At 39.9% G+C, this 17,411-nt stretch overlaps 2 protein-coding genes across 2 annotated transcripts in view; one reads left to right on the forward strand and one right to left on the reverse strand.

Moving 5' to 3' along the window:
* The window catches only part of LOC145452069 (tyrosine--tRNA ligase, cytoplasmic-like), a 539,006-nt gene that overhangs the window by 128,481 nt on the left and 393,114 nt on the right, over positions 1 to 17,411 (reverse strand). The gene's annotated exons all lie outside the window — the stretch shown is intronic.
* The window catches only part of LOC145451997 (solute carrier family 2, facilitated glucose transporter member 9-like), a 38,664-nt gene continuing 26,391 nt past the window's right edge, over positions 5,139 to 17,411 (forward strand). The window contains exons 1-2 of the mRNA XM_080330214.1: positions 5,139 to 8,590; positions 8,658 to 8,786. Coding sequence (XP_080186340.1) covers positions 8,573 to 8,590; positions 8,658 to 8,786 — 147 coding nt within the window. The 5' untranslated portion in view covers positions 5,139 to 8,572. The remainder of the gene's footprint in view (positions 8,591 to 8,657; positions 8,787 to 17,411) is intronic.

Here is a 17,411-nt window from a genome sequence, read left to right on the forward strand (position 1 = left end):
GAAATGTCTGACGAAATTTGGTATGGTGCATTGTTATTATGTCCTACAACTGCGTACTAACGTTCAAGGTGAGAATTTAATGTTTAGCATGCTAATTCTGTTATTGAAATTGACTATGTATGGGTATATGCTATGTTCACGAAAATCAGATATGCGTAAACGTCGGTATTCGACTGCGATAGTTTCAAAGGTGTTCCATCATTAGATGTGTGATGAAATTTAGCACGGTGCATTGCCATAAGGCTCTACAACTACGTATCAAGTTTAGAGTTGGTATTCAATGTTAAGCATGGTAATTCCGTTATTAAAGTTGGCTATGTATGGGTACGTGCTATACGCTCCCGCAAAACAGATGTACGCAAAAAGTCGATGTAGAGTCGCGTTAGTTTTAAAGTTGTTCTATCATGAAATGTGTGATGGGATTTGGTACGGTGCATTTTTATAATGTCCTATAACCGCGTACCAACTTTCAAGGTGGGAATTCAATGTTTAACACGGTAATTCTGCTATTGAAATTGACTATGTTCATTAGATGTGTGATGAAATTTAGCATGGTGCATTGCCATAATGTCCTACATCTACGTATCAAGTTTAGAGTTGGGATTCAATATTAAGCATGGTAATTCCGCTATTAAAGTTGAGTATGTATAGGTACGTGCTATACGCTCCCGCAAAACAGATGCACACAAAAAGTCGATGTGGAGCCGCGTTAGTTTTAAAGTTGTTGCATTATGAGTTTACTTATCAACTTTGAAGGATTGCGCAGTTTGTGGTGTGATACGCAAAATTAGTGTGTTTAAATCAGACCTGTCGTACACATAGTGATGTCGCATTAGTCCTAAATATACATGATAGAATATCAAGGAAAGTATCATCTAACGTATAATGAATGTTATTTCTTTCTCGGAAGCAAGTCATTATCCAAACACAGTGATCAAAATTATCGCAGAGCAATACCGGTTTTGCGTAAATTCCGAACAAAATCCAGAGTGTAAGAGTCTTTAGTGCATCGGAATAGTGTAGTCTTCTATCTACTTTACAAAATTTATACGATTTTTCTTGATGCGTTCCGGGATAAAATGTAATTTTTCGCCCTTTTTTTTGTTTATTTTTAATAAAATTAGTATCCATTAAAAAACGCCGTGTAAAGGTAATGTACGAATACAAGTACAAGTTGAGATTTCAAAGTAAGTAAGTGGTTATGTTCGTAGACTAACCCCACTTCTACGCAACGATTTTTCAGTAAGTAGTTATGTTTCTAGGCTACTTTTACTTCTATTTAACGAGTTTTCATACTAATCTGCTTTCTTTAATAACTTTCATCTTTTTCATCAGTGAGCGAAGGTAATACCGGTGTTAACACCATGGTCAGATGCGAGATAACAGCGACTCAGAGCTCATTTAGATACCTAAGCTACTTTAAAATTAGTACCCGAGTATTTGCTGCAATTATACTGCCAGATAGTTATAGCAAGAGGGTTTCGATGGTGACGTACTTGTATAATGCACATTTTGGAGAGAGTAAGTAAAGCAATGATCTCAGATAAATCCATTAAATTAAGGTAGAAGTAGCTATTTACGAACAAAAGTTAGTATTCTAGTTCTATATTTCTGTTAATACTGAAAATGTCATGAAGTTGAAGCAATCTGAAATCATAAACACTTTAGTATTAGGTACATATACGCTAAAAGCTACTTTAGTATTCTGATGGAGTGCAAATACTAGTTTACTTATCAACTTTGAAGGCTTGCGCAGTTTGTGGTGTGATACGCAAAATTAGGGTGTTCAAATCAGACCTGTCGTACACATAGTGATGTCGCATTAGTCCTAAATATACATGATAGAATATCAAGGAAAAGTATCATCTAACGTATAATGAATGTTATTTCTTTCTCGGAAGCAAGTCATTATCAAAACATAGTGATCAAAATTATCGCAGAGCTGGAAAATGCGTGAGCTGGACTAACTTTTTACGTAGTTCGAAATCGCTACTTCTATACATTAATTCAAAGTATTTGTCAGTCATCGCAGCACCGCTCATATAGCGCAGCATCTATTTATTTCACGGATAACAAATTACTCCTGCTTTTATCAGAGGATACTTTCCTAGGGTTTGCCTACTAACAGTACTTAGTTTAGATTAATGAAAAATATAGTGATTGAAAATAGATCACTGGATTATAGTTTACAGAAAACTCCACAATTCTATGTGACGTCCTTGCATGACAACAGCCTTCGAACTATTCGCCACCTCATAAACACTTGAGTAGGCCTACATTTGATGCGTGTGGGGAAAACCTAGGTAAATTTACATATGCATTTAGTTTCCGGCTCTGAAAGCAAGCTTGGTCTATTATCAATAGCAACTTTTGCGTGAACTCCGTTCTATTTCACTTCATAACTACACAATGTAGATAGTCTATTCGAAAAATTCGATGTATAATTGAACTTTCCTCTGCATGATCATTAGGGCTTCTATTTTTTGTTGCTGGGCAACTTTGTTGAAGCCGAAAGCGGTATTATCTAGCAACATGGTTTAAATGACTCGCCTCCGGCGTTTATTGACCGTATTACCCGTATTCTCGTCATGCAAAAATTATGCATGTATTAGTATGAATCTCAGATGCAGCAAAGTGTGTGAGACTGCCTGTAAAATGGTGCGAAGCAGCGACTCTAATTTCCCGGCTTATAGCAAACAACGACGCTGAAATTTTAATTCAGACGCAGCAAAGTGTGTGAGACCACCTGTAAAAATTGCGCGAAGGTACATTTCTCGGCTTATAACAAATAACGACGCTGAAATTCTACTTCAGATACAGTAAAGTTAATGCGTTTGGCTATATAAATTGCGCGAAGGTGCATTTCTCGGCTTATAGCGAATAACGACGCTGAAACTCTACTTCAGATACAGCAAATGCGACCAAGTCTGCGCGAATAAGTGCATAAATTGCGAAAAGGTGCGACTCTAATTTTTCGGCTTTATTGCAAATACCGATGTTGGAATTGTACTTATGTCACATAGAACTCGAACACTATCGATGAAATTCACATAAAATCATGAATTGCTTGCCTGCGTCTAATGAGAATAAGTCGTAAAATGGGGAGGCTGCAGAGACCGTAACTTGTATACATAAAATCGAGTTTAAAAATATGGACGGATGAGTTATCTCTGACCAATAGAGTAATATAACCGGCTATAGGTTAGTGGGGTATTGCTATAATGTATGTCCAATTTTCATATGCGTTTAGTTTCCAGCTCTGAAAGCAAGCTTGGTCTATGATCAATAGCAACTATTTCAACAAATATTACATACCTATTGATAGATAGCTAAGGCACCATGTCGACCCAAAATTATACCTTTTGCCGTCCATACTTTTATAACCCTTGAAGGGGTAAAATTTGCATTACACTAACTTGCAATTGTGAAGCGGCGTTTCACTGTTGGTTTAATCACCCTTATTCTAGTGACATGAAAAGGACTGAATCGTATGAATTGTGGTCACTACAAGAATCGAGCGAAAGCGTTGTTTCACGTCGTCTTGCATCGGTCACGATTAGTTTTACTTTTCAACTAACTTGTTGTCTGTCGTTATATTCATTAGACTCGCTTTCATGCGGCTAATTTGTCCCTATCATTATAACGTCGGTGATCGCGTACCTGCAGCGAAGGTGTTCGTTTAATTATAGCAACGAGAACCGGGTCCCTGCGGCTATTCCGCTGGCATTTTAGTGCCGAGTTAAATACCCTTATACTCGACATGCAAACATTATACAGGTAGCGGTTATACTGCGAGCTGATGAATTCGTCATCTATTCGCCTAGCGTAGTTGTTCATAATCCCAACCTTCCGCTCGTATCGTATATACTACAAGCCAGTGATCGCTACATCAAACAAAACGGTCAGATCGAACGCAAGAACTCGGATCGCAGTGTCGGACGGCAGCAAAGCGGTGTACCTCGAAACATCAACCGATCTGGAGGATTTCAGCTAGTGAATCGATGCAATAACGATCAACGATATCATTGATATGCTCTTTTTTCGAAATAAAATGAACTCGTACACTATACAATGCTATTTCAAGGAGACTGAGTAAAGTGCCAATGTAAGTTTTGACGCGGCAATCATAAGTCGTAAAATGTGGAAACTGCAGAAACCGTAACTTGTACACATAAAATCAAGTTTAAAAAATATGGATGGATGATATTAGTCCTAAATACACATAATACAATATCTGAGAAAAGTATCAAGATGCGGCAATCAATGCAGCGATGATATAGCAATGGATGGATGATGTGGCACTATAGGCGTGGCGCTTGATGATGTGGCACAGATGACGTAGCAGATGAATGTACCCTTAGGGTATGAAAATGGGCGTGGCAATTAGGATGACGTGGCGTTCTCTGATTATTCTCAAAAACAGCTCAGTACGCATAATCATGATCGTACGGCAATGGCCGTTATATAGGCGAATGATGTGGCAATGGGCGTGACTGATGACGTAGCAGATGATGTTGCAATGGAGCCAGCTGATGATGTGGCACTGGGCGTCATATAGGTGCGGCAAGTGACGTGGCAATGGGTGTCCTATAGGTGTGGCAATGGGCGGATGATGTGGCAATGTAGGCGTGGCAATTAAGGCGACGTGGCTTTCTGGGATTGGTGCGTACCAATTTGATCAAACCCTACTACTGGGAACCACTGCTGTAAGGAGTAAGTAAGGCGATTGCGGCTTGACACTGGATTTTCCTGCGCAAGAGGGATATATTCTTGTTAACTCGCTTCAAAATGCCTCGGACAAAGAGGCTTTTTCAGGAAAACAATAAATTAGATTACAATTAAAATTCGATGAGCATAGGAACATTTCGCAAATTAGATTAGAATTAAAATTAGAGCATAGAAACATTTCACAAATTAGATTAAAATTAGATTAAAATTAGATTACTGGCATTTCGCTCTGCTTTAGTGAAATTAGACACCTAGAATTATCTAGTTGTCCATATCTAATTTAATGCTATATGATGAATGCATTGACGACCTAAATTGAATCATGCGTATTTTCGGCCGAACTCTTCATGTAAGATCGTCAGTATTCGATAATTGTCATTTACACGCGAAAGCACAAAATAATGCGATTTTCGCCGTGATTTCGGTATATCCTGATTGATGTGTGTCTATAAATGGTAAATCATTGTTTTTGAACAAAATTTTAAGTGGGGCAAAGCCCCTGTTGCCCTATAGGACGAGCCGCCACTGGTTGTCTGTCTTTTTCTCTACTAGACGCTGCAGTGTATAGTACACAGCTGCAATTGTGGTGGAAATATTATGAACATGGGCATAGTAGTAGAGTTACCATATTTTGGAAATCTGAAAAGAGGACACTTTTCAAAATTTTCAAACTTGCAAAACCGGAGGAAAATCCTAAAAAATGGTAAATTTTTCTCTCCTCGTGGTCGCTTTTCTTAGAATCGGGAAGTGTAAAGATCGGCTCACGATTCTCAACGCTGTCATTCTGGGTATTCCAGATTTCAATGAGCTCGTCATTGAACATTCTGCCACTATGAAATCACGCCGCGCGCAATAGGCCTACTGATACAAACGTTAAAATATGCAGATATGAACTATTGTACTTCATATTTTCTTCCGAATAATTTGAAATACGTAAGCCTAGTTTACCATGCCTAATGTCTATACCCCATACAAACTGTGTGCGACCACCACGAAGTCACATTTTCAAGTCGGAATACACTATTGTGTCGTCATTTATGCGATTAATATGGCGTGCACCCCTTGCCCCACCACCCGATATTGTCACGAGATGCCACTGCAGACAACTAAAGAGAGATAGAACTGTAACTGTGTGGCCTGGCAATCGTTCAAACTCAATCCACAAGGCTAATACAGTTGTTATAAAACAAACTTGCCGGAGGGTAGAGCGGCAAATTACTGCAATTTCAGTTCTATCGAGGAAGCCGCGCAATTATTTCGCCAGGCTGATACATTATCGCGTAACCCAGTGCTATTCAACCTGTGTGACGGTTCGCACTTGTGCGAATGAAAAAAATTGCAGTGCGAATGACGAAGGTGGTGCGAATGAAAATCCGGATCAAGTGCGATTGAAAATGGTGAATAATTGTTAAGTTTTCTGACGTGGAATAATTCAAATAAATCTAATGGGAAATTTAAGGTCAGCGTGACTTTTGTAGTTGTGACGCAATTGTAAAAACTGAAGCCTCCGGGACCTTTGTGTCAGCTCTCAGAAACGATTTCTGCCAGCGGCAAGCATTTTTCACTCGCGAACAATACGCTGTATTTTGGATAGGAGTGCAGAACAGATTTGAAGACCTGGCCATCCAAGCACTAGATGTTCCGCAACAACATTGTTTGGCCGAGAAGGGTTTTAGTGAAATAGTTGAAATCAAAACGAGCGAAAAAAGTTGCCTTTTTAATGAGACAATTGAGAACTTAAGCTACATAGTAGCCTATTTGTTGCACATCTGAACAAAATGTTGTTTAGTATCTTCATCTTCCTTTCGTATCACAATTTTCGATTAGTTTGTGCGAATGAAATTTATTTTACAAAAAGGGTGCGAATGGAGCTCAAAAAGGTTGAAAAGCACTGGCGTAACCGATATGTATAGTTGCTTTTCTCGTTATGCCACACGTACATGGTGAATAATTAAATATGCGCCTTTATTTCAATAGAACGTTTTTAACTCATGAATTCTTGGCTTCATTGATTGCGCTTTGGTCAATTAGGTAGATCATTTCTGGAAGCAATCGTGCGGGCTGTACTTGACGTGCTATCGATTCAGACTATACTTCCGAGCGAGATTACGATTTTATATTCTCCAAAGTATATGTTGCATTTGATTCTGCACGGGTAAATATATGCAACGAAGAGCACTACTACAATCCAACGCTATCTCTGGAATCTCGAGATATACATAAATATCGCCAGATCAGGCACGGACGATCCGCTGTCATAGAATACATCACGATTCATATGATCCACACGTTTTTAATAGTCTCAAAATCTGCACCATACTTATAATTTCACGGGAATGGACTTCCATTGCGAGCCTGGAAAGTTGGCATGGATCGACTTCAATGTAAATTTCATCGTATAAACCAGTGGTTTCCGAACCGAGGGGGGTGGGGGGAATTCCCCCCTTAGTGGAAATTTTGAAATTTTCAGGGGGAATCTGGCTTTAGGGTTGTATCGGAAGATACACTGGGTTCTCAAGGGTTTTAGATATTTATGGTAGCACTGTTAAATATGAAACTAGTTCTTTACTATTGTATGTCTCTTAAGCAGATATTTATCTAGATGTATGTTTAAATGCTCTCCGTAGAAATTCCACGCCCTGATAAAGTGAGGCTCGCGAGACGATTTCGTTGGGCACGCTACAACCTCTCGACCAAATTGCTAATAAGCAGGAAAAAGTCATGCCGAATTCAGCACAAGGCCGCTGGTGAAAATGTTTACCTAAGTCAACATCTGAGCTAACGTGAAAACATACGAAATTCATCGATTCAACTCAAGGCCATCGCAAGCGAACTTGATGATTTAATTTTCGTCAGCAGCTACTCGGCCGGTAAAAAAAACAGGCTAAATCTGGCGCAATGTTGCCCAAGTGGAAAGTGACGACCCAATTTCTTTTAATTTAGTTATTTTTTAAATAACAGTACACCTAGTGGTGAATAATTGATATGAAAATAGCCCGCCGTTCTTTATCAAAGTGTAATCTGGTCCGCATTCGACATTGTTTGGGCATATCTGAATATGTTTGGCCATATATTGCTCGGTCTACAAACGGCTGTGCGTTGAAAAGCAACTTTTTTAGTCACAAGCAACTTTTTCATAGTGGGGAATTTTAGCTCAAATATCGGCCAAGGGGTCCACGAGACGAAATAGGTTGGGAACAATGTTCCCTCTAATTTTTGACGAGTCTGCGCACACTCATCAACTCACTGCGCAGATCCTTGGACATCAGTGCGTAACGACTAAAAAAAAGGTCATCACTTCGGATTTTTTGTGCGCAACTTGGATTTTCTGTGCGCAGAGACCGTGTCAGCCCTGCGCATTTGCGCACGTGCGCAGCTTAGAGGGAACATTGGTTGGGAACCACTGGTATAAGCGAATTACCATTTCAAAATATTACAGTTTTCCTTCAAAAGAAACGTATTGTATTCATTGCCAGTAAATTGCTGCGTTCTAGGCGCCTTTGCTAAAGTAGGTAAATGTCTTTGCGACTTTACAAAGTTTCCGAATTGTAATGCTTGGTGATCGATTTGGATTTGTAATTTCTAGTGATTTTCAGTTTTCATGGGGATTCTGCATAAATTCCAGCCATTGCCGGTGTAGCAGTTTCATTCGGACGTGGTTTTATCTGTTGGTGCTGTTATGTATACTATACTTCCATGCATTAAAAATGACCATCGATGCAGTATATCAATTTCATTGCCGACACTATATTCTGGACAGTATCCTATCGGAGTTTGATTATCGCTTCATTGTGTATCTTGCTGATGTGAGAGGTCAGAATATCAGATTCCAGCAACGGATATTATGGATCAACATATACAGGTAATGCATCAAACTTATCCATTATAGTCCAGCTAAGAGGCCAAATATTTATTCTTAATGATTCTAGAATTCGTGGTACTGCGTATCTGTATTGTGGGTCATTATTCTTACTGGGACATTCACAATTTCGAACATTCTGTCTGGAATGAATCCCATAACTCCGATCGTTAAGCAGATCTACTCGCAGATCTTCCAGGTATGACATTTCAATATTTCACTTGTAATAATTACTGTGTGAATTCCAGTAAATAAATTGTGAAGGACGAGTGGCGTTACATATTAGCTATAAACTGTTTAATGTTTTGCTGTGTGCGAAGATGCGTCAAAAGAGGGAAGAATTCGAATTGTAGTGACGTCGTAAGTGATGTAACGCGTCCTTGGTTGGAACCAGACATGGGGTGATTACTTCATGAATGTAATCGATTGCGATTACGATTACTCCTGAACCACGCGATTACGATTACGATTACGATTACAGCAAAATCAGGAAGTAGTCGATTACGATTACGATTACATTGGAAAAGTAATCACGATTACTCACGATTACATTTATTTTGCTTCTTAGAACTAATCATACAAGATATATTGAAGATAATATAAGGATTGCGTTGTAAAGGCCTAATGAGATAACAACGACTTTCTCAATAAATGATGCGCTATTTGCTTGTTACGTCATAGTTTACCATTGCCCAACTTGATAAGGGACGATTTCTCGCATCCAACGATTTGCATTCTTGCCAGGTCCGTAACTGCCGCACCTCAAACTCCCCAATAGGGTGGTGAGAGCGCTCGTAGGGGACTCAAAAGTATTTGGTAAAACCAACTTAAATTATGGAGTATTTTCGTGAGATTTGATTAACTTGAACATTTTTTTCGGGCTTCGCGATTTAAATATCTCTTGATAGCTTGATTTTGAAATGCATACCTCTCACCCTCATGGAAAAAGTATGCATAATTTACAGGAATAACCATTTCGGTGCCGGTCATTACCGAGCCACGACATACCAAAAGACAAATGCAGTTTAGGCCAACATGCGACTCCAAGAAGTGTATCACTAAAGAAAGACCTTGGCCAAAACTTTGAGCATGTGTCTATTGTCAATAGCCGCGCTGGGTGTGCGTGACTAATAATCCTATCCTTAGAATCTGAGCCAGCAATACAAATGCCACCCGGACCACCCACAGAGGAATAAAGACAGGGCAATTATTTGTGCGTGCGTCTCACGAAAGTTTTTCTTTTCGTCATCTACGTTTCCGTGACTTCGAATTAACAACATACAATAAAGTAATTACAACAACATACCAGATGTTATAATTATGAATTACGTGCCTTCAGCTCCACAGGTAAATCTGACTATCGGGGGCTGAGAGAAGCTTAAAAATGAATAGTAATATAATGTAATTACTAATATTATTGACGATAATTCAGTCTTCAACTTGAAAATTGATCACCTTATTGGGGCCCAAGACCACGTTCAGAGTGCTGGACGAATTGCTGTTTTGGTCCTTATTCTAGCTACAACCCACACTATCATGGCACATAAGCGGATGGCTATGGAAGCAGGTAAAGAATTGCAAAATAACGATTGGCGCCCGTTTAAAGTATAGAGTCATATGATAAGATAAAGTGACCATAAAATTCTGCCTTCTACTTCATACAGACACTGAACGCTGCCGTTACGAGAAACGGCAAATAACGGTTCGCTTATGATATACATCAGCAGCTGTTGATTTTTAATGCTTCGTTGTGGATATTGTAATGTTTTATTTGGCGAGTACAAAATTTCAAATCTTTGCTCGGTGTAGGTACGTACTAGGGATGGTGTGAACCTCTGAAAGGTTCAGGTTTGTGTGAACGTGAACCTTTTTGAAAGGTTCTGTGTGAACACGAACGTCAACCTCATGACGTCACGTGACGTCGTATTTCTAATTCCAACCCTACATTTTAGTGAAGTTATAGCCTATATTAATGTACATGATACCTGTAGCGATGACTCCGGCAACATAATGCCACTATGCTAAGGTGTAAATTGACGTTTTAAACGTCGGCAAATGTTTCCATTGGGGCAATCAAATGGTATAATAACCCCATAATTCCGTCGCATTGTCAATAATTTCGACGAGGACTTGCAAGGGAATGTAAGCTTACGCCTTAACGGTCTAGGCCAGCCCGACAATGTATTCGGCGTCTGAGTATTGTGACGTTAATATTGAGCAGAGCATAAAACGGGATTGTATACTTAATACCGATATTACCCCATTAACAAAGTATACAGCAGTAGCCAACACCCCAATCCCACGGATTTTGTTTTCATGATACAATAAACATATGAAGTCAAGATTGACCACGTACACCTGCTAGATTTTTTACATTAGACAACGATATCAATTCCTTTGATTGGTCGAATAAGCATAATTCTCTGGCTACATTTAGTGAATCTCGCTCTTGATGTTGTGTCAATGCTGGTCAAGCTCAAAGCTGAAAGTCACTAAATATTCACAAACGCAATGCTGGTTAATTCGAGCAAAATTTTTGAGATTGTCAAGGGGCATGCTCGTTCAGTGTTGATTTTTTTATGCTGCCAGCGCCATGCATTGAGTGGCCAGCAGTTGAAATGCGATAAATTTCAACCAAAGCTGTCATAATGAAGTGAAAACTGTAATATGTGAAAAAAAGTTTACAGTTCACAACCTACCAAGGTTCGTTTGTGAAGGTGAACCTCTAAATTTCTGAGGTTCAACACGCACAGAACGCGAACGTGAACCTCACTTCACACCATCATTGGTACGTACTGCATAGGCCTGCTGCTCGCCAAACACCAACAGACAAATTGTGTTTAACTATAAGCATCACCTTTAACCAAACATCAATACATAAGTTACCATTTGCAACTAGGCAGAATGGTGATTATTATCCTGGCGCGAGTTAGTGGCGTCTGGAGTGTTGCGATAACCTGATATATCACGCGGCAGGTGTTCTTTCTTACAATCACATGACAATGTACGTCGAATATCTATTTACATACAATGTCTGGATATTTCTTACGCAATCATGAGCGAAGCTAATATTTCTGACGTAATAATGAGCAGAGGTGTTTGTAAATCAGACGTTTGTGCTATCATTAACCTGGTATAGTATCTTTTCCTTGTTCGCGAATGTTGAGTTTATGTCTTAGTCCTTGCACAAATAAAAAGTAATCGCTTTTCCACAAAAAAATCGATTAGATATGGGAAGTAGTCGATTACGATTACGATTACTTCGGAATTTTTTCAAATGTAATCGATTGCGATTACGATTACTTGAAAATGCTGTAATCGTCGTAATCGATTACGATTACTAATCGCGATTACCCCATGTCTGGTTGGAACCGTCCAGTATTATTTACCTTTGCCACAAGCTAACTACATTTGATATAAAAAAAATCCGACAGGTCCTACAACAGTGTTTCTTAATTTCTCATTGATTGGGAACCCCAAAAATTACCTAAAAATGTTGAAACTGTCTGTCCGTACGAAGTAGCCTGGCCTGGAAAACTTTTGACGTACAACATGACAAATTTTGATAAGAAAAAACTTTATTTTGACGAAATCTGGACCTATGAAGAATTCCGGTAGTTACATTAGGCATTATGGTACAAATATCGCTACTGTAAGCAGTTGTTGATGCTTTGCTGACGACCGGTGGTTTTCTACTCTAAAACGCCTGCCACAGCTCACGAATTGACTGAACAAGACAAAAAACAGTTCGCCATTTGGGTGCCTTCGAAACTCTCACATATAAATGCAAACTTTGTTGTCATGTGTATTTGACAGTGGCGGCTCGTGACAATATCGGGTGGTGGGGCAAGGGCTGCGAGCGACTTTTATCAACATGACGTCACAATGGCGTTTTCCAACGTAAAAAAGTAACTTTATGATGCTCACATGAATTTCCCGACAACAGTGATTTTAACGTAGGTGCCGCGAGAGGTTTGCCGGTGAGCCGTGACTTGAAGTGTGGTAACAAATGTTTTATTCAATTATTTTTTACCGAAGGATTATTTTACAAAATGTACGTGAACTAAGAATCGTCCCTATGCCACGAATCAAGTATCAGGTCATCCTTAGTAGCATGCATTATGATTTCATGGTATAGTTATAGATTACGCAAATCGATAGACCCTAATTTTTCTAAGCCCGTCCGAAAGTGTTTCGTACACGATCCTGGTGTGTTACGACCACTGAGCTGGTGGTTACGACCAGAGATGGGCGGATTCCAAAATTTCGGGATCCGAATCTATCCGGATCCGGCTGGCAATTGGAAATTCATAGTCCAAAGAAATCCGGCTGGTGAATGTCCAGTTCGGAATCCGAAAAAATCCTGCCAGAACAATGCTAATTAATCATATCACAGCAAAAAAATCCGGCTAAAATCCGACCGTCACCCCAAATTCAAAATCCGGATCCAGTCCGGCCAGGTAAAAAACATTGAAATCCTGCTCCGGCTCCTGAACCGGACTGTGGCCATCTCTGGTTACGACCAGGTGATAATAGGCAACCAAAGGGGAGGCACCCGGCGTACGATTGGATCAATAGACTGGACAACTTCTAGACCTCTCATTTTCGCTCTAAAGGCAACTGCGTAAACTACGTACGGAGCAAAGATTCAATACGATTCATGTTCGCACTTGACTTGACCTGACTCATTCCAATGACTAGAACTCGAGAGATTGCGTAAGCCTAACTGGAAAGGTCAACGAGTTCGGACACATACGCAATTGTTATTGGGCCTGTCATATTGAATCCAGAACATCAATTTGAATGGTCTTTGAAGAACTAAGGACAGCAGCCTCGGAACTTCGGTCTCGGAACATCATAGGACATTTTGGCCTTGAAACTGGAGACTGTGACACAACACATACGGCTTACAGTCTATAAGTCTGCTGCGAAATCGCCGTTGGAAAATATACTAATCAATAAATACACGAATAAAAGCCGTAACTTAGTATACTGTTACAAGAAATCATCGAGAAGTAGCATACGCAATCTCATAACCCATTCCGGTATGGTACACTGTCAAAATCAATACAAACAGACGAACACCGAACTTTGAGTAAAATAGATCGAGGAATAGGCTGATCGAATGATCAGCTGTTAGCCGACATCGAAAATGAAATAGCTATCGCATTTGACAGGGGATTGTAAGCAAATGGTTTGAAGGCCACAATTTCACAGTGAAATGGACATTGGCGAACATAAAATTATGTGAATATTTGAATGCAAACCGAGAATCTTGGTCAGCTGTTTCATGCGATCATCGAGATATACCATTGGAAATATCATCACCGATCTCGTTATGGAACGCAGACTATAGATTAGCACAGACCGACACCGGCTATTGCGTGAGATCCGCAATGACGTAGGTAGGCTAAGTATCAGATCAGCGCGCATCTCTACCATACTCGACCTCGAAAACGAAATAACTGCCTCAATCATTGAGTGTCAACTTTAAGACTTGGCACCGTGTTCGATACTAAAATCCAGACATACCGTGCGAAAGCTCATGACAGATCTAGGTATGGAACATCGTTGAAATCAATAGAGACCAATAACGGCTTTTGCGAAAATTTGTTGGCGATAAATGAAGAGTCAGCTCTTACTCGACTTTGGAAACGAAATTACCACCCACATAGTTCAGTGACAAACTTAAAACTTGTTACAGCGGTCGATACTAACACTTATCGTGCCAAATGTCATGACCGATCTCGGTATAGAACATCGTCAAAATCAATGGAGACCAATACCGGCTTTTGAGTAAAATCTGTTTGCTTTACTATGTACATGATAGATCAGCACACACTGAACTTCGGAAACGGAATTACTACCATTATCTTTAAGTAGCAAGCCTGAAACTTGGAGCAGTGTTAAATACTACCTTCACGACATATCATACCAAGTTTCAAGAAATATCATGGTGCGAAACACCGTCAAAATCGACCTATTCCAGCAAAGGTCGACTCAACGCATATTACGGTAACCGAGTTCAGATATAGATACGATTGTTACATCACACCTTAGGGGCGAGCAAGCATATTTGCCCCGGTTGCTCGGCCATTTTACGAATAGGAGAGAGTAAATCACCGTTTCTTTATTGTGCGCGGCTTTGAGAGAATAGATAGTGAAAGCTTGTTATGAGCGCTACCGGGGCAAGCCCCGGCTAGGCATTCACAAAGCGAAAACACAGAAGAGAATTCGATTTTCGCGGAGACTTCGCTATGTATGGGCGTTTGCAAGCGAAAGCACAAGAAGAACGCCGGTTTCGCTGTGATCTCGGTATATATTGATTGCTGTGCGTCTATAAATGGTTAAATTGTTATTGAACAGAATTTTAGGTGGGGCAATGCCCCAGTTGCCCTATAGGACGAGCCGCCACTGGTATTTGATAATTTCGACATTTCGAAAAGCAAAACGGAAGCAAGAGCTGCACCGTATCTACAGTTGCCGCAAAATCAGTTAGGATATTGCGGTACGTTGAGCATAACACCACGTCAACCTGTTTGTTTCATTTGACCGTTTATGATTTACAATGAGCTATATGCAACGGTAGACCTACGAAGTAGGCAATGCAAGCTGTAAAATGTCAAATGATGAGTTCACCGACAGTGCAAACATCTACGATACCAACGAAATGCAAAAGTCTCAAAATTCGCCTTAGTTATAATCCATCCTAGTTATAATCCATGCATAATAAAATGTCGCAGTGCTGACATATGACATCAACCTCTGGCTGGTGGGCCGCGATCGCTGAGATCGATGGCTGGGGTACTGAGCTGTTCCGTCGCGATCGCGATCTGCCTTTCGAATGCAAAATTCACCGTGACCAAGAAACCTGGTGACAAAAATTAGGTCAAAACACAGGTTGGCTAATTTGGTGTCAATAGCGCTAATTTTGCCCCGCACAATCTATGAATACTGCTGTGCGGTATTTCGGAAGGTTTTCGCAACCTTTCGGAAAGATCTCGCAATCTAGTAGGAATGACTTCGTGATCTCAAAAATATTTCATCATAAACCAAAAGCCCCGTCTCACGACAAAAAATCTATAATTTTAAGGTATCTCTCCAAATTTTATCGTGAATTCCAGATTCTTAATTCTTTTCAAGTTGACACTCCATTTCTAATTCCATATCCGAATCATAAAGATTTACTTTATTTACTTTTCATCGTCCATTCGATATCCTTCATTTGAATTTATTTCGTGCCATCTTTCTCAAATCCAAGTCCAAACCCCGATCCTGAATTTGCTACATTGTCATCGTGACACCATCTCGTTGGATTGAAGAACTCTGATATATGCTTTAAGACTCGATATTATGATGTTGGCAACCAATATATTGTGGTTTATCAAAACCCTTGCTCATCATTGCATTGTGCAGCTTCACAGCAACGCGATTCCACCGTCCAGTATCAACAGATGCTGTGTCACATTGTGACATGACATTTCAAATTTTCCTATGCATCATATTCCTCCAATCGGTTTTCTAGACCGCTGAATACATCTTGAATTGTTCTACTTTCGCATTTTCAAACACCCAGGCAAATCGAAATTATACGATATATACACTATACCAGTGGTTCTCAACCTTTTTGTCTTCGCGGGCCCCTTTTGGCCGTCAGGGACCGCCGCGGACCCCCTGAAGTTTTCGTTCACATTTTGCTCAATTATCGTGCAACCGTGATGTGACTTGTGCAAAATTTAACTGTAGCATAGTGATAAACAGAAACAAAATGACTTATCTTATAAATAATATCATACATTATATTATGGTTACCATATTTTGTGGCTCAAACTCTGGACACTCTTTAGCGCCTACTAGCGGGGTTTACAATGAGGTATTAGCACATTGTCAGTCAATATGACGTCACATTAGGAAACTTCGCCTATCGATTGTATGTGCAGCAGTGGAGTGGGATTCTGAATTGGGCCATCTGCCATCTCTAAAGTGATTGCTTGGGTCTGCGACAGATTTCTTCACGGGTCGGATGAAATCGTCTGGCGTACCGTACGTCCGTCGGTCGTGTGTTTGACATTCCTGCTATACTGCTAGGTCGGTGCGGTTATCTGGTTTTGTGTTGTGACCAGGTCCGAAATAACATTTTTAAGCCCCTTCCGCCCAATAAAAGAACTGATCTTAGGTCCATATAGGGTAATTGATGCAACTTAATGGGGTCTTACTATATGCATCCGGTTGTTAAATTTTGTGAATGAATTCTGTCAATAATACTGGTTCTTCCATATATTACTTTAAATGACTTAATCACGGCCTATTTCGGAAGCTGATAACGTCCACATCTTTGCGATCCCCAGAATAAAGGCAAACGGTTCCTGGTTTAGAAGAACTGTCTTTGACTATTAAAGCATCGAAACGGCCCTAACCAACTCTAGGAATAGCCCATACCGTAATCTTGTATTTGTGTTTACAATTAGTCCTATTTCAGTAAATGATGGTTATTTTCTTTATTTTTGATTGCACTTTTGCGAGGGCGGTGCATGGTCCCCATATAAATATCAATATACGCTCCATTAAATCACGCACAGCGCGAAGAAAAATTTCAAGTAATATAAATCTACCTAAATGAATGAACGTCCAGCCGAGCCATTTCTATCTAGCATCTCATCTTGAAGTTATTCTTGAGTAGTGGTTATGTATATTTCAAAAGAAAATGGATCAAAATTTTCATTTCTAGCGAGTGCTCACTAGTTTGCTGAGACTGAGAACTGAGACTTTCGAAGTCCCCCTGATTGACCTTACTACTCCAACTTTTTATTTTTCACAAACCCCG

This window comes from Botryllus schlosseri, chromosome 12, assembly GCF_051294905.1.
Source record: "Botryllus schlosseri isolate E-star chromosome 12, Bs_hap1, whole genome shotgun sequence".
NCBI classification, from domain to species: Eukaryota; Metazoa; Chordata; class Ascidiacea; order Stolidobranchia; family Styelidae; genus Botryllus; species Botryllus schlosseri.